Source organism: Octodon degus, unplaced genomic scaffold (genome assembly GCF_000260255.1).
Source record: "Octodon degus isolate 3935 unplaced genomic scaffold, OctDeg1.0 scaffold00169, whole genome shotgun sequence".
Lineage (NCBI taxonomy): Eukaryota > Metazoa > Chordata > Mammalia > Rodentia > Octodontidae > Octodon > Octodon degus.
Window position 1 is genome coordinate 3,756,296 of NW_004524745.1, and position 26,317 is coordinate 3,782,612.

General features: G+C 43.1%; 1 protein-coding gene, 1 non-coding gene and 1 pseudogene across 3 annotated transcripts in view; 1 reads left to right on the forward strand and 2 right to left on the reverse strand.

The window, feature by feature from the left end:
• Positions 1-16,301, forward strand: part of Epb41l4a (erythrocyte membrane protein band 4.1 like 4A) — a 251,336-nt gene extending 235,035 nt beyond the window's left edge. For both annotated transcript variants that reach the window (XM_023703353.1, XM_004643270.2), the window contains 6 exons: positions 856-975; positions 9,421-9,468; positions 10,109-10,177; positions 12,202-12,312; positions 12,472-12,553; positions 14,467-16,301. In XM_023703353.1, coding sequence (XP_023559121.1) covers positions 856-975; positions 9,421-9,468; positions 10,109-10,177; positions 12,202-12,312; positions 12,472-12,553; positions 14,467-14,595 — 559 coding nt within the window. In that variant the 3' untranslated portion in view covers positions 14,596-16,301. The remainder of the gene's footprint in view (positions 1-855; positions 976-9,420; positions 9,469-10,108; positions 10,178-12,201; positions 12,313-12,471; positions 12,554-14,466) is intronic.
• An 883-nt stretch (positions 16,302-17,184) lies between these two features.
• Positions 17,185-17,317, reverse strand: LOC111813184. The gene has a single exon (XR_002818504.1). It is a non-coding gene; the product is annotated as a small nucleolar RNA SNORA13 (small nucleolar RNA).
• Positions 17,318-23,744: 6,427 nt separating this feature from the next.
• On the reverse strand, positions 23,745-24,902 carry LOC101561751 (annotated as a pseudogene).
• Positions 24,903-26,317: the final 1,415 nt, after the last annotated feature.

Below are 26,317 nucleotides of genomic sequence, written 5' to 3' on the forward strand. Positions count from 1 at the left end.
TATAAATTTTTATCCTTGATACAGGGTCTCACTATGCAGTTCGGACTCATAGTGATCCTCCTGTCTTAGCCTCCCCAGTGCAGGGATTGCAGGTGTGCACCACTATGCCTGGTTTAGGTGTCAGCATGGCATGCCCAGGGTTCCAGGGCCAGAATGGCATGCGGTACCGGGGATTAAATACAGGACTTTGTGCTTGCCAGGCATGCGCTTAGGCCACCTTCCTAGTCCTTACATATGTTTTAATTTTTACTTGACTTTTTTCTTAGAAGAGTTTATGATCACTATTATCATCAAACCTTAAGTCTGTTTTAAATGAATTTTCACTTGACACTCTTTCTTAGAGAAGTTTAAAGCAAACATAAAAGTTTTTCATGAATAGTATATCTGTATATTTAGTTGGACTATTTTATATTTATGTTTGTGTTTGTGTGTATGCAGATAAATCTAGTTAACACATTCTCAGTTTTCAGTGATTGTAATAAAATTGCTCCTACTTAAATACCTTTTAAATGGGGCTTGCCGAACAGCTCAGTGGATTAAAGTGCCTGCAAGCAGGCTCTGAGGCTGGGGGTTCAATCCCCAGGCCTACCGTGCTGGCCCTGCCCCTGGAGCACTCTGAGACAGCAATTGAGACTAGGAGTGGTGGCACATGCCTATGATCCCGGCTCTTGGGAGGCTGTAAATAGGCAGATCACTATGAGTCCAATCTACTAGTGAGACCCTGAACACCCTGTAGACCCTTCCCTAAAAATACAAAAATAAATAAATACCTTTGAAAAACAACCTTAGTATAAAACAAGAAAAAAGGCATTGAGTAAGGGATGTTAACTTCGGATGAATGATTTTACTTTTCAGAATACGTCTGGAGAATGATATGGTTGATTCAGCACCTCAGTGGGAAGCCGTGCTCCGGAGACAAAAGGAGAAAAATCAGTCAGACCCCAACAACAGGCGATCCCGACACCGATCTCGCTCGTATGTAGGCCTTTTACACCTTGACTCAAACACACTAAGCTTGAAGTAGCACGTGGATGCCCGGCTTTTCTGATGTGGTTTAGTTCCACTGCGATTATCCCATTGTTTGTCATATTTGCCTTCTTATGTTATAAAATCATTAACTATGTTAGAAGCTGTACAGGTTGGAGCACAGCCAAACAAAATGTCATGGAAACAAGGCTGTGGAAACCACGTTTTTGTTTGGTTCGTGTTATTTTTAAATAAATGCTTGCATCCAACTGGGTAAATAGGAATAGTCTCCTTTGTTGGTCAAACACCTGCTGCTTCTCTCAATTTGAGTCTGAAGAATTCTCTAAAGTCTTGTTCCAGATTGAACCAGATGTGAATAATGTCTTCCCATCAAATTACCATTTGTGATCAGTAATCAGTGATTCATTACACCCTAATGCTGGGATCTGTGTGCTCCTCCCGTTGCTAAGCAAAGCCATGTGTGAGCACAGTTACCCCATAACAGTGAGATTGCCAGTCCCCCAAATCAATTTTCTTTGAGCTGATAATAAAGTAATGAAGTTCTCTCGCTCACTCGCTCTCTCTCTCCCCCATCCCTCCCTCTCTCTCTCTCTCTCTCTCTCTCGTGTGTGTGTGTGTGTGTGTGTGTGTGTGTGTGTGTGTATGTTTATGTGTATGTGTTAACTCTGTGCTTCAAGATTTAGGCCACCCACCCCTACTCTGCTTCCCAAAACATTCTTTTCAAGTGGACTGAAAAGTGGACTGTATCTGTATACAGATGCATTGGGATCCTGAGTGGTTGGATGTATGGCACTGCTTGCTTATGGGAAGAGGGGCCAGTGCCTAAGCTGGGTCAGTGGGAGGCTGTTGGGAAGGTGATGCAAAAACAAGCTGGCTTAGGTATATGGGGAGGTATATGGGGAGTCCCGAGGGAGGCAGGCAAGAGGGTGCAGGGTCAAGTTAACAGAGGCCAGGGAAGGAATTCAGAGAGCCTGAATGGGAGCCTGCCTTAGATGCTTCCCTTCAGACTAGAGCCGAACCCAGGGTCTTTTTGTTTTTATCAGGAGTACAAGACTTTCTGTTGCTATAGAAATCATGGTACTGTTTACTAGGCAATACAGTCTCCTACAGATTTATTCATTGGTCCATGTACTTTTGTGGGAGAAACTAAAGAGTTGCTGTTCCATTGAAAACAGCAGTTACTTTTTATGCAATTAAAATTTGTAAGGCTCTTTGTGTATTTTAGCTGTGAATCTTTTCAGGTGTGTATATTGTGAATGCTTGTTGCCAGGCTGTGGCTTTTTCATGTTATTGACATTGTGTTTGGGTATCCCAACATTTTGCATTTTTTTTTTTTTTTTTTTTGGTTCCTCGAATGGCTTCAGGGCACGTTTGGCCAGCGGGAGAGTTGTGAGGTTCGAACTCCAACAACCTGAGGCTGACAGCTTTGTGGAAGCAGCCACTTAAAGGACTGAGCTAGGGCCAGGGCCCCACATTTTGCATTTTGATAAGACCCAGTGTACAAGGGTTTTGTTGTTTCATTGTGTTGTAATTAAGTCTTTTTTTCCTTCCTTATCTTAAGAAATATTTGCTTACTCCAAGGTCACGAAGGTGCTTTCATATCTTTCCTTAGAAGCTTTTTATTTATTTGTTTGTTTGTTTGTTTGAACTGGGGATTGAACTCAGGCCCTTGTGCTTGCCAGGGAAGTGCTTATTCCACTGAGCCATCTCCCTGGCCCCTAAATCTTTAAGGATTTTGTTCTTATATTCAGGACCATGATCCATCTCAAATTAATTGTTGCATATGTATGAAGCAGATCCCAAGAAGCCTTTCCTGGTGTTTATCCAGTTATTTCAGTGCTGTTTGCTGAAAACACGGTCTTCGCTGAAATGCCTGAGAGCTTTTGCTGAAAATGAGTTGACTTCTTACCATATGGGTGGGCTGATTGTGTTTCATCGCTGTTTGCTTGTCTCTGTGTCACTGTGATGTCTTAGTTACTGCAGCTGCATAGGGAAACTGGAGTCTGGGTAAGGTTCTCTACTGGCTTCTTTGTTTGTTTCACTTTTTTGAGACAAGGTCTCACTATGCATTCCAGTCTGGCCTCGAACTCACTGTGTAGCCCAGGCTGGCCTTGAACTCTTGGGGATCCTCCTGCCTCAGCCCCCCAAGTGCCTGGATTATAGATGTGCACCACTGTACTTGGCCTGCCTCTTTCTTGTTCTTTTTTTTAAAAAAAGATATTTTTAGCTAGCTTATGTAAATTTTTGAATCAGCTTATCAGTTTTTACTACCCAATCAAAAAAAGACTGCAAATTTTATATTAGGAACATGTTGAATCTGTAGATAAATTTTTAAAAAATTGTTACCCATCCTTCTTTACTTTCTTTTAGTAGCATTTCACAGTTTTTAGGAGTTGTTGTATTTACAGTATTTTAGTTTGATTCTAAACATCCAACATTTTTAATGGAATTGAGCTGCATATGCTTAGAATTTGTTTCCAATTGTCAGTGCAATCTATAGAAAATGTGATTTAAAAAATACTGATAGTATATCTTGTCATCCTTCAATCTTGTTAAATTCATTTGTTGGACCTAGAAGCTTGCTGTCCTTCTTGGGAACTGTCTTTGTTTTCTAAGTTCCAATCAATGTTTGTAAATAGAGGTTGTTCTCCTTCATTTCTAATCTTGGGCCTTTTATTTACTTTTCTTCCTTATCATCCTGGCGAGCTTGAGCAGTGGTGTGCTAGTGGTGTTGAATCACCATGTGGACGTGAACACACGCAAAGAGAGCAGGTGTCATCATTTTGTTATTTTTTGGTGGGAAGGGCTGGACATGTCCCAGGAGGACTGAGGAAGCTGCCTTCTAGTGCTAGTTTGCTAAGAGGCAGTGACAACTTCTGTTTTGTTTTGTTTTGTTTTAATCATCAGTGGGTTTTTAGTTTTGTTATGAGCTTTCTCTGCATCTGTGTACTTTCGTGTGGGCTTTTTTCCGCTTCCGTTTGTTAGTGGAAGAGCTGCATCGATTCAGTTTTGAATGGTGCATCTGTGTATTCCTGAGATAAGCCTCTCAGGAGTGTGGTATTTTATCCTTTTGCATATTGCTGTACACTATTAGACAGTATTTAAGTGTTTTTTGCTTGTGTGAAATGTTCTATAATATTTTGTAATGCCTTTTTCAGGTTTTTGGTAAAAGTTACGCTGGCCATTCAAACTAGTTGGGAGATTGTTTGATTTTCTGAAAGAGTTGATTAATATCCACATTATTTTTTTCAGTATTTGATATAATGCCCCAGTGAAGGTCTTTGCTTGGAATTTTCTTTGAAGGAAGTCTTAAATTGAAATATAGTTTCTTTAACACAATGGTGCTAATTTCTCTACTTAGTATGTGTAAATTTTGACAGTTTATTTTCTTTTTTTCCTTTTGGTGGCCAGCTCAGCTCACCCTGGGGGCAGGGCTGGTGCAGCATGTGGTGCCAGGGATTGAACTGTGGTCCCTAGGCTTGCCTAAGCAGACGCTTTAGACTGCTGAGCTATCTCTCCGGCCCCTTGACAGTTTATATTCTTGAAGGAATTTGCTTACTGTAGATCTTCTCTCAGTCTGTTGCAATTGATGGCTCTTCTGCCCACCCTTCTAGTTATTGAATGGCTACCTCTCCTTGACTCTTTGCATGTCTAGTAATTTTTTATTGTATACTAGACACTTTAGACGAGATAGTACAATCTTTATTTAAAAACTGTTAGAGTTTGTTTTGGATGTCAGTTAAATTACTTTTGGATACCCTTGATTTTCCTAGGCTTGTTTTATGCTTTCATAAAGTGAAACTCTTCAAAAGTTGTAGGTTGGAAAAACTGGTGGTGAGCTGGGCATAGCGGTGTGTGCCTGCAATCTCAGCATTCGGGAGGCTGAGGCAGGAGGATTGGATCCCATCTCCAAAAATAGAAAAGGTGGTGGTGGTAGAAATGAAGAGCAGGAGATGTACTGTTGCCTTGGAAATAAAGATGGCTGTGACGTGAGAAGAATTATGGGTGGCATTTGGCTTTGGAGCTTATTGGCTGCCACTTCATTGAGAGATGGAGTGGACTGCAGATATGTAGGGGATAGAATCAAGATTTCTATTCGTTAGGCTTGAGATTCAGAGTAGGGAGTCGAGTGGAGATGTGAAGTGGACAGCTGAGTCAAAATGTGCCTCTGCAAGAGGATGGATTGCCTTAGATGGAAGCGAGTGGGCTGCTTTGTATGTAAAGTTTGGACATCAGCATGTGAGGTTTATTGACAACGATTGAAAGCTAACTTCTGGGTGCTGTTGTCAGAACTCTGCCCATGCTGTGACATGCCCAGTTTTAGCTCATTTCCCTCTCTCTGTGAGCTTCCAGCTCCCCCCCACTCCCCATACCAGGTGGTCAGGCCATGATCCTGGATTTGGATCACACATGCTAAATGCCTGTGACAAATAAATGCAGTGGCAGTTTTAATGGGACTGACTACTCCAGGTCTTGGTTAGTTTATCTTTAGAAATTCTGCAAGGTTTTTTTTTTTTCTTCTAAATGTGAGAAAAGAAGTGAAGATAGCAGAGTAGGCTAACTTGCAATAAGGTCCTAAAAATGAGGATTCAGTTCTTTGAGAATTTACGGCCTATTACAGCTTTCTTTAAAAGTAGAAACAAAGCTCGAGGAGAATCTAAATTTGTAAAATATAAATGCATATAAAATATAATATGCATATATGTTAATACACATATGCCATTTCAGAGATGCAGTGAACCCCCACTCTCTCCCACGTGCTTATGGCCCTGCTTCACTCTGTATGAACTGCTCATACAGAATTACCCAGTGAGGCTCAGAAGTGATTGTGCACTGCACTTTGAGGCTGTTTTGATGACTTACTGATATTGTATCGATACAGTTTTGTATTGGTGTTTGTCGATTGATTCATTGTGGCTTTTTAAAATCCCTAATAAAAGGCTGCAAATCCTATTCATCATTAAATGGTAGCATCAGAGTTCAGGGACCCCTAGCTCTTACCTGATAAAGTCTTAAGTACAGTGAGTACAGTGAGGTCTAGTATATTTTTTAGCCCAAGGCCATGACATCGATGCTTCTATTAGTAAAGTGGGAGGAGGGCGGTAAAACAAAACCTGCGTCCTGCATGAGTGAATCTTTCCTCACTGGGATGTGGAAGGGGCGCTGCAGTTCAAACAATAGCGGGTGAACTTGCTTGCAGGAGGAGGCTTGGGCTCCCTCTGGTGGCAACGGTGTCTTACTGCTTTATGAAAATGCCTGATAATGTGGAAGGCAGGTAAGGGCAGGTGAGTCTGGCATCTTAGGAAAGATGTAAGGTGGAGTTGCTGGAAGGGACGCCTGCGTCATCGTCATCAGCTAGTGCTGTCAGGTTTCTTAAATTAAAGGGGTAAGGAGGTAAAATAGGATATTACTAATTTTTATTCTGACTACTGAGAAATATGATAAAAAATTCCCAAAATACTTAAGTACTATGAATGCTCTAAAGAAGATAATCTCGTGAATTTACATATTTTAAATTCTGAGTCTCCTTTTGAATTCAGTGGTCAGTATAAAGATCACAGAAATAGCAAGTGTTGCTATGTTTATTAAGATTAATATAGTACACCAAATATGGAATATTACATATTGTTAGAAAATACGTTGAGCATGCTGTTCCATGATATTTATTAGATAATTGCATATTTTAGAGGAAGATTATAGGCAATGATGGACTTTAAATCCTTGGTAAATTTAAGTGTTCTAATTTGGAAGTTCTAGAAGAAGGGAAAGTGATTTGTGAGGTCTCATGCAACAAGTTTCTGTGATTGATTTAAAGTGGATATTTATGGCTGGCCAGGTAGCGCATCGGACTAAATCACCTGCTTAGGCAGATGCAGGGACCAGGGTTTGATGCCCGGTGTGCGTGCAGGCCCCGCCCCCGGGGCTTGCTGAGATGGCAAGTGAGAGCGGGCGCGATGGCATGCCTGTAATCCCAGTGCTTGGGAGGCTGAAAACAGGAAGATCACTAGGAGTCTGATATGTGCAGTGAGATCCTATAATAAATAAACAAAAATACAATAAAACTAAAAAATAAAGTGGAATATTTGCATGGGTGTGTGTGAAGGATTTTTCAGAAAATAAAAGACTATTGGATTACATGTTTATTTTTTTATGTATGTTGTAACTATAGACAACTTACGGTTCTATTTCTTTAGTGTTTTTGTAAAACATTTGCATTATTGAGGGTCTTTTAATTAAGAAAAAATGACTGAAAATTCCATAGGTTTTTAAGTCCATAAAATGATGTTGAGCTGTGGATCATGCAGTCATTGGTTATTGATTAAATGTGTGCAGATACTAGCATTGAGTAGTACTTTCCTCATTAACATAGAATAGTATGTTCCTTATTTTTCATACATGTAGTATATGTTCCTTATTTTTTCAGTTACAGGTGACCTGGAATCAGGGGCAATTAGCTTTTTAGTTTTCTTCCTCCTAATAGCCTTATGCTATTTGAAATTACTGGACATTTCAGAAGTCAGTGTAGTTAAAAATTGTGATGCTATGTAGAACTTTATTTATTTATTTATTAACATTTATTTTGTGTGTGTGTGTGTGTGTGTGTGTGTGTGTGTGTGTGGCCAGCTCAGCCCACCAGGGGGCGGGGCTGGCTGGCATGTGGTGCTGGAGGATCGAACCGCAGTCTCTGTGCTTTGCCAAGCTTGTTCCAAGTAGGTACTTTAGACCACTGAGCCATCTCACCAGCCCCTATATAGAACTTTAATATACAGAATAAATTCTTGAATTTTCTAAGACAATTGCTTATGGCTGGAAACTAGTGGTCTTATTCAGGCTAAGACAACATTTCTGCTAACTCTGAGACAGCAATAAAAGGTATTTCCTATAGTATTCAATAATTTGGATAACTGAAAATGGCCAAAAATTTGCAGTACCTTATTGCACAGGTGTCTTGTTTTGTGGGCCTTTAGGTAGCTAATGAATGAATACAGGAGACACTTCTGGGTTTTAGCTGGAATTTTACATAGCTGGCATTTTAATTCTTTGGTTCTTTGCTATTTCTATTAACCTCATAGCATTATTTTAATAAATGGCTAATACCAACCTAAAAATAGCACTTATTAAATTATTTTAGAGTAGTTATTTAGAGTACAAGATATAGGCGTGACATCTGGTCCAAACAATACCAGCACACACCTAACAGCCACTTTTTTTGTACCTGGCAAAAGCCCCAGAAACCTTAATTTTTTTTCCCCCCCTGATAATGTAGGTAAAAAGTCTCTTGGCTTATAAGTAACAAAATAGAAAGTTCAAGTAAAAGAAAAATAGCTGGACACAGTGGCACATTGCGATCTCACGGCACTCCCAGAGGCTGAGGCCAGGCGCTCGCTGGAGCCCTGAGGCACAGATCAGGAGACCCACCTGAGAGGGAGCTGCAAAAGGAGCTTGCGCAGGAAGCCTACGCGAAAGCTCAGGGGAGCCCTTGTGAACCGAGAAACACGACAGCATTTTGTATAGGAAAGTTGAACGGAGCCCCCCAAATGCCTATAAAGATTATTAATATAAAATTCCACAGATAAGAGTATTAGGGTTTGAGGCTTCCTTGAGTTTTTTTTGTTTAGACTTTTTTCCTCTTGAGGGGACTGAAGAAAGGTTATCAGTTTCTCACAGGGAAAAATAAAGTCCATGGTAACCACAGAGTAATAGATTTCTAGTGTTCCTTTCTTCACTGAGGTGAGTACTTCATACTTCAGAGATTAGAGTTCTCATCCTAGGATGTTAAAGACAGTGCTGTAATTTCTGCTCAAGCCATTGTTGAGGAAGAGCTCTGTGGCGTTGGTAGCTAAGGAGGAAAATGGGCCTAGGGCGGGCGGCAGCATGAGTGGGAGCCAGGGCAGGCTCCACCCGCTTGGGTCCAGGTTCAGTTCAGAAACAGAGTGTCAGGCGTCGGTGAGCGACGAATCAGGTACCTAGTCAGCTGCCTGGGCCGTCTTGCAGCTGCTTTTCCTTGAAGGCATTGCTTGTAGGAGGTAATCACAGATCGTGTCAGGACCTTTCACAGTAGTAGATTCAGAGCAAGTTCTTCTTTTCCCTCTACTGACAAGGAACGAGCAGGCTCAGAACCAAAGCCCCTGAAGTGCTCCTCATTGTACAGTCATGGAGGGGCCGTGGACCCGGCTCTGCAGCTCGAAGCTCTGCCATTAAATGCAGCTCTGCTTGTGGCAGGGTTTTATGTGGCTTTTCTTCCAAGGCACCAGCAGATAAATCACCTCGTGCCTTTACCCTGACCATTGCAGGAGCTGTCCCTGTTCAGTTTTTCCTTGTGTGGTCTCAGCTGGCAAGTAAGACCGTCGCAGCCTGAGAACTACTTCAGTTCTCGGTTAGATTGCAGATAAGCATGTGTGCAGGGCTGAGTATTGTTTTCTCCATTTCTAGGAGAAGCCCCGATATCCAAGCAAAAGAAGAGTTGTGGAAGCATATTCAGTGAGTATGTGGTTTGGGTTTTCCTCCCATTGCTGTAAAAGCCAGGTAGTTTAATGCGGTTACAAGAAACTCTCTGGTGTTGAGGCAACCACAGTCCGAAGTATGCCAGTGTGCCTTCATTGTCACCAGTATCTGAGGCGCATGGTGTGGGGAGGGCTACTGCGCTCCCCCTGGCTCCCCTGCAAGTGGACCTCAGGCCAGTAGTTTTAAAACCAATCCTAAGGAATAAAAAATCTGGAGGAAAGAGACATCCGCCCCAGGGGAGAGAGGCAGATCTGCATAGAAGTGGCCGATGGCAGCGAAGTGTGGATGCAGAAAAACTGAAAGATAACCAAAGGTTTTCCTCCCATTTTTTCCTTGAATATATCCTAGTGGTTTCATCTTTGCCCCTAATTTACATTTATAATGTTTTACTAAGACTGCATTTAGGAGGGGCCAGGGAGATGGCTCAGTAGAATAAATGCTTGCCTGGCAAGCACAAGGGCCTGAGTTCAATCCCTGGTTCCACCAAAAAAAAAAAAAAAAAAAAAGACTGCATCTGGGGACACGATTTAAAAGGGAAAACATACCTGCTGATGGTGAGTAATTCTCGTGTGTGTACCAGTATGACGACTTTGCTTTCTTGCCTGTTCCCTTCTAGAAAGGAGCTCGTGGATCCTTCTGGATTGTCAGAAGAGCAGCTGAAAGAGATCCCTTACACTAAAATAGAGTATGTTTCGTTTTGCTTTTTTGAGAGATAATCTGATACCTCATCTAGGCTGGCCTTGTCCTTGCCGTGTAGCCCAGGCTGGCCCCGAGCGGGTGATCCTCCTACCTCAGCCGCCTGAGTGCTGGGATTCTGGGCATGTGCCACCATATCCAGTTTGGAATATGTCTTCAAAAAAATCTTTTCATAAGTTTTATTTGAGTTTCAAGCAATTCAGTTTTATTCTTTTGTGCCTTCCTATGCTCCGTCTGTACTTTTTTTTTAAAAAAAAAATATACAGTACAGGATCACACTACAAAGACTCCTAGTGATCCTCCTGTTTTTCAGCCTCCCAAGCACTGGAATTACAGGCATGCGCCACCATGTCTCAGTCAGCATCTCAGCGTGCCCCTGGGGTGGGGCGGTGGCAGGCCAGGGGTCAGCCCCTGGCCTCTGCATCTGCCTAAGCAGGCATTTTAATCCCTTGAGCTATCTGGCCAGCCTGTCTGTACATTTTAATTAAAGTGAGTGTAGGAAAAGAGGTCAAAAAGGGCAGAATAAAATGATCTCATTCTGTATTCCCACCCTATCTTCACCTTTGTGGTAGGTAGGAGGTGGCTTTTTTTTTTTTTAAACATCCTTTCTTCTGTTTTCAATCCCATACATTCATTTCCAATTTTCTTTAACATCTATTTTAAATGAATCCTTTTTCTGACATACTCATTGATTGGTAACAAAGTTTATTTTTATCCTTTTTTTTTTTTAAATCCATCAAGAGAGTTACGTTTATGCCAAAACTCTGTCATGTAAATCCAGAGTGGTTCTGTTGTAGAAGTACCACGTTGACCTGAACAGGTTTGGGAGCATGACAGGACCCCTCAGTCACAGGGCGTGCGGGCTGTAGCTCAGGCTGGCCTTGAGCTCACTTTGTAGCCCTGTTTCCTGTCTTAGCACCATTAGTTGAAAGCCAGAGCTTTCTGGTACTGATGTTTCTTTCCCACTCAGGAAAACTGTAGGTTGGCATTCCTGACCCACCATCTTTAGACCAAAGACTGAATTTTTAAGGTTTAATTATACATATTCATGGTATATAATATGACTATTATGTTTACATTGGGCAATAATTAAGCCAATTCACATACGTGCCTCTTCATATATCCTTATGCGTGTGGTGAGAACATTGAAGTTTTGTCTTCCCAGTTTTCTAGTGTAGTCCGCATTCTGAGTGGTCAGGGACTATACAAGGCCAGGACAACAGTTAATTTCTGGTAAGAATGCCATTTTGTCTGTGCTGTAGATTTTTCTTCCACACTACTGGGGATTATTCAACTGCAAGACATTCATTTTATTTATCTATCCATTTATTTATTTATTTATGACAGTGTCTAGCTGTGTAGCTCAGGCTGGCCTTGAGCTCACTTTGTAGCCCAGACTGGTCTTGAACTCACAATGATCCTCCTGCCTCAGCCTCCTGAGTGCTAGGATTACAGGTGTGTGCCACCACACCTGGCTTACAAGGTATAATTTCACTTAAAGTTTGGTGGCTAAAAGTTATACATCTTCGCCCCCATGCATGCAGGTCCTAGAAGAGCTCCATTTCTTTGCATGTGTGCTCAAGGCAGCATTTTTATATTGACACGATGTTTACGTCACTCACGCTTTCAGGTTCTTTTCAAACCCAGCCAAGTTCTTTGAACAAGCCAGTTGGAAAGTTGTCATTATATTTGCACTTTCAATATTAAGGAAAAAGTCCAAATTCTCTTATGATTTTTTTTTTTGTGTGTGAGTATTTGAGGGAAGGGTCTACAGGGTGTTCAGGGACTCACTACTAGCTCAGACTTCTAGTGGTCTGCCTGTTTACAGCCTCCCAAGAGCTGGGATTACAGGCACGTGCCACCACGCCATCTCCATCGCTGTCTCAGCATGCCCGGGGAGTGGGGCCGGCTGGGCAGGCCCCTGTGCCTGCTTGCAGGTGCTTCAATGCACTGAGCTATTTGGCCGGCCCTTCTCTTATGATTTTTGATGTTTGTTTGTGGTTTCTTGTCCAGGACTCAGGGTGACCCAGTCCGAATTCGGCATTCTCATTCACCACGAAGTTACCGTCAGTATCGCAGATCTCAGTGTTCAGATGGAGAGCGATCTGTTCTTTCAGAAGTAAAGTAAGTGGCTCAAGCATGTCACCAGGCCCAGGCTTCAGAGCAGGACGGGCTCTCAGCAATGATGGAAATGTTCCTTCAACCCCATGCCCTCTGGAACTTAAGTTCTCACTCCTGGTACCATACTATCCCATTCATTTAACTCTAAACTTCACTCTGCAGTTCAAAAACAGATCTTGTACCACCACTTCCAGTGACCCGTTCTTCTGATGCTCAGGGTTCTGGTGGTTCTACCGTTCATCAGGTGAGTGCTAATAAAGTTTTAAGAAGATGTTGTACTAATGACAATTTTGAGAAGCATGTTGTGCTTTGGGGAGTTCTTGTGTTGACTCTTTAACTTCATTCTGAGATTCTGTATGTTAAAAGAATATACCCAAAACATAGGAAAAGGCAGTAGGAGACTGACCAAGAAGCAAGGCACAGCCAATCAATAGAAAGCAGAACGGCTGGAGTCCTATGTCCTCCCCATCAGAGACTTACCTTTATCCTAGAGATGTTTTACCAATGTGGTTAAAAGGGAACTCAAGGGGGCTGGGGAGTTGGCTCAGTGGAATAAGTGCTTCCCTGGCAAGCGCAAGGGCCTGAGTTCAATCCCCGGTTCCGCCAACCAAAAAAAAAAAAAAAAAGGAATTCAAACTCCAGTAGAGCACCTGCCTGCCTTGAGATCAAGGTAACCCTGAGCTGAAATAGATGGTTCTCTCAGGGAAGCACAGTGATGAACATAGGTCTGAAGTCTGACGTCATCTCTCTAGGTATATTTTTAAATAAGATAGATGGAAAAAAATGTGGGCTGGAAAGACAATGGGATGAACTCATTATGGAGCTATACATCTATTCCAGAAAGAGTTGATTTTTATGATGGATCAGTGTCAAGCTATTGTCTGCAACTCTGTTTTTTATTCATTTGGATCACAGATCCCTTGGAAAATCCCATTATAACCACTGTCTCTCGTAAGTGTGTTTGTAGTTATATACAAAACTTTCTTTTGTATATAAACTCAGGAAGTTCATGGACCCCTGGTGACATCCTTCAAATGCTCCCTTTCATTTGCCCCATTTTTTTTGTTTTTTGATGACTTTAGCAAGGACCCGAATGACTTCAGCAAATTTAGTTGAGGTTCCGTGGAAACAAATTCTGAGATGGAGCTGGAAATGTGGGAAGTGTATTGGAACATATGTTTAGGATTGACACTTGGAATTAGAAAGGAGAGTTTGAGTGGAGCTAGGATTTAACTGGGTGCAGCAGTTACCCAGTGGGAAACCCTGGACTGAGCCGCCCTTCACATTCCTTCTACCTAGAGGTTGGACTTCGTGAGCTCACTCTCAACCACAGTAAGGCAGTTATCTGCTGGACGGTGCTCGTGCAAGGGCATGTGTGACCTTGGCTAACCAACAGCAGTTCTGGGGTTGGGACGTAAGAGCTGAGCCACGTAGCAGGTACCACTCTAGGAAGCCAGGGCATGAGTTTAAGGCCAGTCTAAAGCACAGAGCTCGACTTTGTCTCAAAAAAACAAACTGAGCGATAACTAATGGGCACTGACTGAACGGCACTAAGGTATTGCCAAAAAATACAAGCAACTTTCACCCTCAGCTCCTTCATGGGTGGCTGTGGACTGCCACACAGGTCCTGTCTGTGGTGTTCAGGCTCCACTAATAGCTAGTGTGTTCTCCCAAGGCAGTGCTGGCTAGAGATGTGGACTTTCCTCACCTACAAGCTCCTCCAGCCCCAAGTAACAAAGTGCTCTCTATTGTCATCTCCTCTGCTTGGAAAATAGACTGAAATGCTTGTTTAGGAATTATGCTTAGTGCCTGATTTTCATGAATACACTTATGCACATAATTGTTAGACTTTACATATTTAAGATTAAACATATCCTTTTTCTTTTGCATAGATTTTGAGAGGATATATGCCAAATTGCTTTTGATATTAGGAAATTTTTTCATCTTTTTTTTTTTTTTGGTGGAGCTGGGGATTGAAATCAGACCCTTGCAGTTGCCAGGCAAGCACTTATTCTACTGAGCCATCTTCCTGGTGGAAATTTTTTGGAGTTACAGTGTGGTATCTCAAAAAGTATAGTAGTTGCGGATGTTATTTGATTTCATTTTTTTCCCAGATGTACTTGAGAAACACTGGATTGACTGTACATTTTCTTTCAGAGAAGAAATGGGTCTAAAGATAGCCTGATTGAAGAAAAATCTCAGCTATCAGCAAGCAATCTGGCTGGAAAGTACACAGCAAAAACAGTAAAAACTATCCAAGCTACACGCCTCAAAATAGAGACTTGATCCTGGTGGAAGCCAGGGAGGGGAGTGGGAAGTGTGTGCTGCTGGGACTTCTGAAACTGTGAATTAGACAGTAGTTCAAGTACCTTGGACTTGCCAAGTGCTACTTCAGCCTACAAAAGCATCTTCTGCAGATCTGACTCCAGCATACTTGTGCTGAAGGGCCTTTAACGAGGATAGTGCTCTTGACTTGATGCCACATCTTCCTTCCATTAACAGGTAACAGCCAGCTCCAAGTATCCCGGGTCTGCATCCCTCAAACAAGGCCAGATGCCTCTGATGGACATTTTGGACTGTGGCAAACTTGCTGCACAGTAGTGGGAAGCTTTCTTCCCAGCTCTGAGGGCTTTCGGCCAGTGCTGAGGTGCCCAAGGACTGAGCTCATCCTCAGATCCCGTATTTGTATGCCGAAGTTCTTTGTAGTATTGTATTTTGTGGTATTGAGTTCCACTGGTATTTACAAATGTAAAAAGCTCTAAGTGTTGCTTTTTAATTTTCAAAGTGTCCTCGTCATGTATTTTCTGAACAAAAGAAAAAGCTACATGTCCCTGCCTGGCCACCTAACTTTCCTGCTGTCCTGGACTGTTTCCCTCCAGGTAACTGATCAATCTGCAGGGAAAATGTGTTTATGCAGGGCATCGCTCTCCTTTCCTTACCAGGCCTCTCCAGTTACCATCAACCCCAGCCCTCTACTGTTGCCCTTCTGCCTGTGCTGAGCTCCCTTTTGGTCTTCTGTGCGGTTTTATATATTTAGCTTCTTTTGTTCACCAATTTCCTTTACCATTTGCTCTTAACCCTGTGACTGCTGCTACCAATCCAACTCACCAATCCTTGTCTAAACCCAACTTTGTTTTCAGCTAAACACTGGATTGTACTCCAATGTTTTTACTTAAAACCATCTTCAAAGTGGATTTTCCCCCCACTATCCCGTTAGTTGCCCCTGGGCCTTACAACTCTCTCCCTTCATTCCTTTAAAGAAATTTCATTTTGCTCTATTACTCTGACCATCTTAACTTTACATTATTGGGATATTTTTTTCCCAAGCCCCTTAGACCTAGGTTATACCCAACAACTTTAAGCCTAAGTCTACAGCAGCTATTTTACCATGCCACCTGGATTTTTCAAAGCTTATTTTAAACACTGCCTACCAGCCAAATCTAACACCACTAGGCTTGTACCATGCCATGTAAGCCTGTGGTCGTGGGTACCTTTTATTTCACTACCAACCCAACTGGTCTAGCTTAGATCCAACCGTGGTGGTCTCTCAAATGGCCTGTTTGCTTTGAACTGTTTACCCCAGGTTTCCATTTCTTGCTTTTAATAAACCCCAAGCCTTAACTGGTCGGGCCTCTACCTACCTCTTCCAGCTTATTTGGTGACACACTCCTTCCCACCAGCCGTCTAACAAGCCTCTCATTGAGGACACAGCACCCACCTCACCAAGGCACTGTAGGGGAAAACAACCAATCTGATAAGACTTACTGCTACCTTTTCCTCACCTGAGGTCTCTCCATGTCACCCCAACTTTGCCTGGCAAAAATGGCATCTACCTGTCAACGCTGCTTTCTCAGGTTTTCCTCACTTGGTCAAATTCTGTCACAAGACTCATTTGTGAATTTTTATTTCTGCCATTCAGCTGCAAGCTCCCTGAAGGAGAACTGTGTTCTGCTTATTGTGTTTCCAGCTCCTAGTACAGTGCTTTCAATAAATTTTTCTGAATGTCTCAAAATACTCTTTGTTCTTTCTTACTAATTAAAGGGAGAAGATAGGCCAATCTTTACAGTACAAATCTAGTTTTAAACAAGTTTGCACTGAGTGGAGTAAATAATACCCATGACTCAGAAATCAGCTAGTCTAGCTAACACATAACATCTGTGGGAATAAAGTACTTAAGAAACCACAAACCTCAAAGCACATTAAAATGTTTATTTATATCTTGTCTTAAAAAATTATATTCATGGATTGCCCAGAGGCGATTTCAACAGTCTTCAGACTCTTGGAAATTTTAAATTATCATAGCAAGTTGAAGATTATAAACTTTCACAATCTTCACTAGACATCCTAAAAAAAAAGCAAAAGATATTTACTTGAGTCACATATTAATTGAAAACTTTGCGATAAACCCAATTACATGTTTCCGTACAGTCAGTTATAGCATTTTCGGGTTCAGCCAACATACCACATGCCTGAGGAAGTTTTTAGATATAAACTACAAATGTATAATTCTAGAGCTCTAAATGCCAGCATAATACATCTGCCATTTTCTCAATATTACCTACTCAGAAAAATCAGCAAACCCTCCACATGAACAGACTACCCATTTGCTAACTTCACTTTAAATACAAATAGCAGCGCTTCTACCAAGACTGGTAAGCACTTACACTGCAGAAAAAACTCCAACTTACAATATAAAATGTCCACACTCCAGGGTCACCATACCTTGTCACTTGTGCTCCCACGTGGCAGTAAGCTAACAACAGTTGGCTTTAAGCATCCGTCTTCCACCTTAACAAAAATTAGTTAAAAACTCGTCAGGACACTCCTTTAATTTTAGCTGCGTTAAGGTAATCGTGCATGTAACATAAACGCATGAGCTGTTACTTATGCAGCTCCTACACCAAATATACCAAATACAAGGGCAGGAAAAAGCTGCAAAGTATTTATTTATGCCTTTTTTGACACCACAGTCACTAGTTTCCAAAAGTGAATGGGCAACACAAAGGCTAACATGATCACAGCCGCAGATCCATCCTGGGCATAATGCCTCGCGGGGATTAACCGCTCTAACTGCAGCCTGAAAGGACAATTGGTCCCAGCTCCTGACCTTCTAGCGGTCAGAGTTCAATTTAATAGCCAAAACTGAGGCACGTAAGTAATTTCTTAGAAATCACTCATCTCCCAGGCAAACGCCGTACTGACGTGAGATTTCACCCACCGAGCGATGTGCAGCCTCCGCCGCGTTGTGCACCCTGGCCGGCCGCTGCGCTGCGCACGGCTCCGGCCTCTGCTTCACGGCTGGGCCCCCGTCCCCGGGCAGGGCCGCAGGGCCGGCGGCACGGTGGGGCCTCTCGGGCTCACGTGGGAAAACCCGTCTCCGCTTTAGTCTAAGACTACATGGCACCCACGACCACTAAAAGCAGCCCCTCTTAATCTCCCCATTTGTCGGGCAGGCAACGCAGGCCTCCCCCGGGACCAGGGCGGTCGCACTCCTCGCCCCGCGCCCCGGCGTGGGAAGCCACGCGGCCTGAACCCCGGGCCCGCCGCGATCGCTGCGACCCCCATCACCAGCACAGCGGCGGAGGCCGGAAAGGCCACACTGCCTCCCCACAATGCTTTTCTACGACTGGAAGGACCCACTATGCGAGCGGCACGGGGGTAGCGGACTGTACTATTGGAGCCGGGCTCTCCGATGCCACCGTGTGGTAGGAGGGAGAAGTGCTGCACGAGGGGTGGCGGGTTTCTCAGAAGAAAGGGCTTGGTGATGGGGCTCATACCTTGAGCCCCTTTGCAGTCGAGGGACCAGTTCATTCGGCAAGCGAAGAGATATAAAAAAGATCAAGTGTGGACGTCCTGTCACCTCTCCTCCTAGGATCAAGAACATATGGTCAGTGCGAAACAGCCCAAAGGAAAGAAAGCCGCGGTCTTCTGGGGTTCCACAGCACTCTGGATGAGGAAATCAGGTCTTTCTTTTTGAAGACGAGATCTGGCTATGCAGTTCAGGCTAGACTTGAACTGACTGTGTACTTTAGGCTGGCCTTGAACGCCCCGAGATCCTCCAGCCTCAGCCTCATGAGTGCTGGGATTACAGGTGTGTACCACCACGCCCAGAAGAAGTCAGGCCATTCTTAAAAACGGCAACATAAAACAACAGAACCCAAACTGAGTACTTACTGTGCTCCAGGCTCAGTCTTACCCGGAATGAATGAGACAGACAAGGTTGCCCGTCTTATCTTCCAGTTGGACGATGAAGATATTAACACGGTAAAAGCGTGGATACTGCAGCTCCACACAACACCGAGAGCCGAGAAGGACGCAACAAAGGGTAAAAAGCTACGAAGTACAGTGAGAGCTATGAATGCAGTTTTACTTTAATTTGTGTGTGTGTGTGTGTGTGTGTGTGTGTGTGTGTGTGTGTGTGTTGTCACAGGGTCTTGCTATGTAGTTCAGGCTGGCTTTGAATTCACTAGGTAGCCCAGGCTGGCCTTGAACTAGTGGGAGTCTTCCTGCTTCAGCCTCCTGAGTGCTGGGATTACAGGCAGGTACCACCATGTCCAGCAGGAATATGATATAAAACTTTTGAATTATCACATTATAAAAAATATGAGCAGCCTATATTGACTTTAATATTAACCTCACTTATGCCAAATATTATCTCAACATACCATCAATGTAAAATTATTGAGCTATTTTGTGTTTTTTAATTCTTTTTTTTTTTTTTTTTCTTTTTAAACCAGGGATCAACCTCAGGACCTTGTGTGTGCTAGGCAGGTGCTTATGCTGTTGAGCTATCTCCCCAGGCCCTGTTATTCATATTTAGTACCAGGTCTACAGGGTATACAAGGTCTCATTACACAGATCTGATTTGTAGAAATTCTCCTGTTCTGAGCTTCCAAGCTCTGGGATTACAGCTGTGCACTGCCACTCCCAGTCTCAATCACTGTCTCAGTGCTCGCCTGGGGCAAGGCTGGCAGGGCCAGCACGGCAGGCTGGAGATCAAACCTCTGACCCCTGCATCTGCCTAAACAGGCACTTTAATCTGCTGAGCTATCGGGCTGGCCCTCCGGCCCCAGTTTTTTAATCCTAATTCTTATAAATCTTTAAAAGTTAGTATTTTAGACTTCTGGTACATTTCCAGTGCAATTAAAGGTGAGGAGGTCTGGAGGTGACCTGGGAGAAGAGTGTGTTGCCGTCACTCCAGGCCTGGGGACATTGGGCCATGGTTTGCTGGTTGTGCAGTGAGGCCTGTGGTGGGATGACATGCAACAACAGAGGCAGACGGTGGTAGGTACCTGGGATTTTGTGCTGAAAATTTGGAGTCGATTAGTTATCGCCATACAAACGATGCAGAAGTTGTTTGTTTGTTTTTTAATATATTTAGTACAGGGTCTACAGATCAGACTCTAGTGATTCTCCTGTTTTCCGCCTACCTAGTGATGGGATTACAGGGGTGCTCCGCCATGCCGGGATTCCATTGCTGGCTCAGCACGCCTGGGGCAGGGCTGATGGGCGATGCTGTGCTAGGGATTGAAGCCTGTCCCCTGCGCTTACCTAGCGAAGCGCTTGGTCCTCTGAGCTATCTCGATGGCCCTCCCACCCTTTGCTTCCGTCTGTCTGAAATGCCTGGGCTAGAACCTCTAGAACAAGGCCAGAGTGATAATAGTGCGCTCTCATCTTACTCATGGTTTTAAAGGAATACTGTTAAGAGTTAGGTTATGCGGATGAAGTGTATGATGTTTTTCTGCCTTTCCTAATGTTGAGTATGTTGTGGAATTTATGTTTCTAATTTGCTGATTCTTACTCTTTTATGATAAATGAATGCTGAATTTCATTCCTTCTTTTTCTGACTCTCGTGGTAAATACACTTTCTCTTGTAACTTATTAACTTGATGACTTGCAGTAATAATTGTCTAGTGCTTACTGAATCTTGCATTTCTGAAAGAAATCACATTTGTCATTTTAAAAAGTATTCTGTTCAGAATTCTTGTAGCTATGTTTATGGACAGGAGGGACCATAGTGATCTTTTTCATAGTTTTCACTATTAGAGTTATACATACATGTACTTAATAATTTGTGTCTGAAAATCAGGTGTCCCACGCACAAATATTACCTGCGAGCCTATTTCCCTTTGTTTTAAATGTTTAAATTATGCTGGGTTACTCGTTCACTGTGACTAATCTCCCAAAGCATAACTAATATACCGTAAGCAAGCCTGCCCTGGATCACAAAGTCTAACGTTAGTATGTAACTTTGCATATTTCTCCTTCCTGGTCGCCAAATAATATAGATGTGAACAGATAGTTGTTTTGTTAACAAGGATACATTCTTTTATTGTAACTGCTTTTCTGGTTGGCCTTGTTTCCTTCTCCGTCAAGTTCTGTAATGTTTTCTCAGTGCTTTTTGGGGTTCTTCTTATAAACACCAAGGAACATGAACGCCACCGTGGCAGTGTGCCAGAAAGGATTTCACACCGAAGAAGCTACTCCGCCCGCCGCCGCTCGCTCGCGTGTCAGCAGCAGCCTGCGTGGGCTGTCCCCTTCCGCTGCTCAGCGTGCTTTTGTTGTCAGGCACAGGATGCTGGCACTGGCCATTTGTGTGTGTGTAATGTAGCTCAAGGCATTTCCTACACTTTTAGGGGAGAAGGAAGTTGCCGAAAATGTTGTAAGGAGCTTTAGAATCCTAAATATAAAGTTTCTATTTTAGTATCAGCTGAAATTTTGAGGGTTACATTTATTATACAATGGTAGGATATTAAATACAAGACAATTTTGGGAAAACTATTTTGGGAGGTTTTTTTTTTGTTTGTTTGTTTGTTTGTTTGTTTTGTTTATTTTGTGGCACCAGGGTTGGAACTCAGGGTCTTACACCTGCCAGGGGGGTGTTTATGTTGCTGAGCTATATCCCTGGCCCTGGGGGTGTTTTTTTCTTTGTTGTTTTGTCTTTTTGAGACAGTGTTTTGCTATGCACTTCAGGCTGTCCTAGACCTCGCTTTGTAGCCCAGTCTGGCCTTGAACTCACATTGATCCTCCTGCCTCAGCCTCACCAGTGCTGGGATTACAGGGTGTGCCATCACGCCCAGCACCTGGGAGTTGTTTTATGGGATATCACTAAAGCTGCTGTAGACAGTCAGTTGGATTCTTCCTTTTCTCTTCTCTGAAAATTTCTGTACATTGTCAGAATTATTATTGGTGCTGGGGATTGAACCAAGGGATTTGCATGTGCTAAGCATGCACTCTACCAGTGAGCTAGACCCTTGGTCCACATTTGTTTTAATTAAGAGCAAAATCTAGTATTTTCTTTGTGGGAAGGTTTTGAACTAATGATTCTATTTCTTATTAAATTATTTGTGGTGTTAGCTTATTAACCACTTATTGTGTTGATTCTGATATTTCTTAGTTACTTTCCTTGATGCTGAGACAGACTACCCCAAGCCTGCATCTTGAAGGAATTGAGGTCTATTTGGGCTCACGCTTGCAGTCCATGGCTGGCTGGTTCCAAGGCAGAGACACCTGGTGGAAAAGCTTGGGTAGAAGAAAGCTGCTCACATCATGGCAGCCAAGAAGCTGAGAGAGAAGGGAGGAGCTGGGCTGAGGGGGCACCCTCCATGTCACGCTGCCAACGACCCACTTCCTCCAGGCCCTGGGGACTAACAGCAAGTTTAGTTGTGGATGTGTCAGGGTGTCAGTACCCTGGTGAGTGCACGACCCAATCACCTGCCCCTGAGCACGTGGGAATTTGGGGGAACCTTCTAGATCTAAATCACACCAGTAAACCATAACAATGTCTTTACTGATTTGGTCTGCTTGATCTAGCAGTTATTCTGTGTTGTAAAGCCTCCCATTATAGTTTGTGTATGTATTTCTTTTCCTTTTTGCTTTATATATTTTGAAATTATCTTTTTTTTTTTTTTTTGGAACCAGGGATTGAACTCAGGCTCTTGCGCTTGCCAGGGAAGGGCTTATTCTCCTGAGCCATCTCCCCAGCCCCAAATTATCTTATTAGTTGCATCCTTATTTACACAATTGATGTATCTGTCAACTTAATTACATTTCTCATTAATACATAATCCTTGGATTTAGTAGGGTTTACTTTTGCTTTAGGAATTTTTTCATAGCTTTGTATGAACTTTGTTGGTTTATCTTTATATGAGTAGTCTTCTTTATGCCATTACTTCTACGTCTGTGCACTTACAGTGTAGCTTTGTCATGGTCTTTGCCCATTCCACATGCTATGAAAAAGCGCCGTGGAGTGGGTAATTTATAAATAAGATAAATTTGTTTCTTAGGGTTTTGTGGGCTAGGAAGTCCGAGATTTAAGCACCAGTAGATTCTATGTTTGATGAGGGCATCCGTGCTCCTTATCAATGCCACCTTTTTGGTGCTTCCTCACAGGGCAGCAGGGACTAAAAGGCTCCCTCCAGCTCCTTTACAAGGTACTTCTCTCATTCATTAGGGCTAATACCTACCAACGGCCCCACCCTCTAATACTTTCAGCTTGGAGCATAAGTTTCAATGATACAGGGGGAGATAAAAATATATGGTGATGGCTTAAATAAAAAAAAATTAGTTACACATTGCCAATAATTCTCAAATACACTCTCTTTAAACATACTCCATCTTCTTGCCACTCTCTGAAGCAGTTCTGGAAGTTTTCTTTCATAAATTTTTTTACATGGTGTTATGGTTTGTGTCTAGGTGACACCCCCCAAAGCCTCATGCTGTCTTGGGGTAGCTTCTAGAATTTGTGATTAATTCGTGATCCCATGCTGGGATTATGGGTGAGTGCTATTCCCACCGTGGGGCAGGTAATCTGCATTACAACGTAAGGAGGGGAAAGAGGCTAGCTAGCAGCCCCAGCTGCTGCCTCTCCTGTTGCTCTTTGCTGTTTTCTGCCACCATGAGCTGCTACTCTCTGCCATGTGCTGCTTTGGCTTGGGCACAGCTGAGTATGGACTAAAACTTCCAATAATTGTGAGCTAAATAAACCTTTTCTTCCTTAATTTTGGGTGTCCAGTATTTTGTCCCAGCAACAAGAGAAAAGTAACCGAGATACGTGGTGTGATGAAAAATAAGTGAATGGTGCTGTTGAGGGCCATCCAAAGGAGAGGTGGGCTTGGAAAAACATCACTGTGCACCTTTACCTATTTTATTTACTAGAGCTGGCATCTAGTTCTTCCCCAAAGTCAAAATGCCCATGAAAGGTAAATGTTTTGAATTGGTTCTGGACCCAGAGGCAGCCAGGACAGTGCAACTAAAAACAACAATGTGGATTTCCAGAAGTGCTTCAAAAAGCGACAAGAATGATGGGATAATTGCATTATTAAAGCAGGGGAGTATTTTAAATGATGTTGTGTCTTGTTGTAGCACATATTTTTTCCCCTCCCTGGAAAAAAGCTTTCATTGTGACCCCACCAGCCATGAAGGTGTTCCTCCTGTTACATGCCTTCTTCCTTGGTGATGCGGTCCTTCTTGAGTGGTCCCATGACTCAACGCCTCCTTATTCTCCATGGTCTGGAAGCGGCCGTGGCCAAACTTGGAGGTGGTGTCAGTGAACTTGAGGTCAATCTTCTCCAGAGCCCACCATTTGGTCTGCACCAACAAGGACTTGTGGAGGGTGAGCACCTGCTTCTTGATTCCCACCACACAGCCTTTCAGCTTGGCAAAGTCATTGGTCCCTCACTGTAGTGGACAAAGCTACACAGAGGGTTGATACTCTTGTCAAACAGGTCATAGACAGTGGAGTGGAGGCATTGTTCTTGATCAGCTTGCCATCCTTGATGCGGTAGCCCTGGCCAATCTTTTTTTTTTGGAACCGGGGATTGAACTCAGGCCCTTGCGCTTGCCAAGGAAGCACTTATTCCACTGAGCCATCTCCCCGGCCCTATGGCCAATCTTATAGATCTTCTTGTTTATCTCTGTGCAGTGGTGGTAGCCCTTTTGCCCAGCATGTGCCACAGAGGAGGCCACACAGTAGGGTGCTGTGCTTCAATATAGGCAACCTTGGGCAGCTCTTGGTAGGTCTTGTGGGACAGCTTCTTGGTGTGCCAGTGACTGGCCAGTGACCCCTTTGTAGCCTTTGCCTTTGGTCACTCCAGTGACATTGATCATCTCATCTTGTCTGAACACCTGGCTCACAGGGATCTGCTGCTCCAGCCTGTCATGGGCCCAGCCCAGCTTCTCTGCCACAGCGCCCCCATTCACCTGGATCTCCATGAGGTGGGCCTTCTTCTGGCGGAGCGGGAGCAGGCACATCTGGGTGTGGGTGATTATGCGGATGATCTGGCAGTACTTCTTCATGCTGCTAAAGTCCTTGTCCAGTTGTTTCTTGCCCATGTCATCCTGCTATTTCTTGCAGTACTTGGTGAAGGCCTTCGTCTTAGATTTATGCCAGTTCTTATAGAAGTGATTTTTGCATTCATTACTAATATGCTCTGCAAAGACAGTCCTGAAAGTCCCGAGGCCTCGAGGAGTTTCTATGTAGTACACAATGCCTACAACCACCACAGGTGGTGTCTCCACAGTAGTCCCAGCCTCCACACTTTCTTGTCCACCTTGGATCCTGGCCTATCCACTTCGTGCACCATGTAGGTCATCCAGTCTGGTAGCCCAGAAAACTTGAGAAGGATTTTTTTTTCTTGGCTGTCTCAGGTTGCCTTAAGGGTGGGTCTGGTGCAGCATGTGGAACTGGGGATCTAACTGAGGTCCCCTGTGCCTGACTGAGTTTGCACAAGCAAGCATTTTAAACAACTAAGCTAGCCAGAAAGGACTCCTGTAATACATATTTTTAAAAAATTGAATATTTGCTGTATTTGGGGGCTGTACCTTATATAAATCTTGAAGGAACACATACATTTAGATTGTGGCAATCATGTAAATGGTGTAAGATTAAATGTTTTATGAAGCCACTTTTATTTTAATTTAATTTTATTTTTTTGGTGGAACTGGGGATTGAACTCAGGTCCTTGCGCTTGCCAGGCAAGCACTTATTCTACTGAGCTATCTCCCCGGCCCCTGAAGCCACTTTTATAATTTTCTCTTAACTGGAAAATTTAGTTCACTTACATTTAATATAAATATCATACTTTGTATTTATACCACTTTATTCCATGCTTCCTTTTTATGTCTCATCTATTGTTTCTTTTCTATTTTTTTATAAAGTTAATCTTTGGATTTGTTGAAAATTCTTTTCATTTAATATTTATTCTCCTATTGTAGTTGAAAGTTGTGGGCTCAACTCACAACTGTGGAAAATTTTAACTTCCGTGTTTATTTTAATAATGACTAAATATAAAAAACTATATATATATATCATATATATATGAAGGTGTGTTTGTTGCTTCTCTCAGAGGGGGTGGAAACCTCAGGAAAATGTGTCCCACCTCACGGCACTGTATTGGTCCATATTACAAGTATGAGCTCAGTTTCAAAAAAAAAATTACTGGGTACTTTAAGTGTTTAAATCCTTTCCACCTATTTCTTTATCTTAGCATCAGTACCTGCTCTTTACTTTCTTGAACCAAGTTATGGAATTTTAATATTCCTGAGGAATTTTGGGTGTGATGCTCTGAGTAGGAAGGAGCCTAAATTTAACCAAGGGGGTGCTGATAGGCCTCGCCCTGGTGACTTTGGCTGGGTCTAGAAGTTGCAGTCTTCTGAACAATACGATTTGTAGTTATGCTTTCCATCTTAATTGCTTTTCTCTCATTGCTGGGGTAAGATACCCGACATCCAAAATTAGGGAAGGAATTTAGCTCACAGTTTGTGTTCAGTCCATACTCAACTGGCTGTAAGGCAGAGGGGTACATGGCAGAGGGCAGCTGTTCGTGACAGCGGAAAACAGCAAAGCAGCAAGAGCACAAGGGAGGAGCAGCAGAGAGCAAGCTCTTTGCCTCCCTTATATTGCACACAGGCGACCTGGCCCAGGGTGGATGCAGCACTCACCCCATAATCCCAGCACTGGGCCATGAATTGATCAAAAACTCTAGAAACTGCCCCATGCATGAGGCTC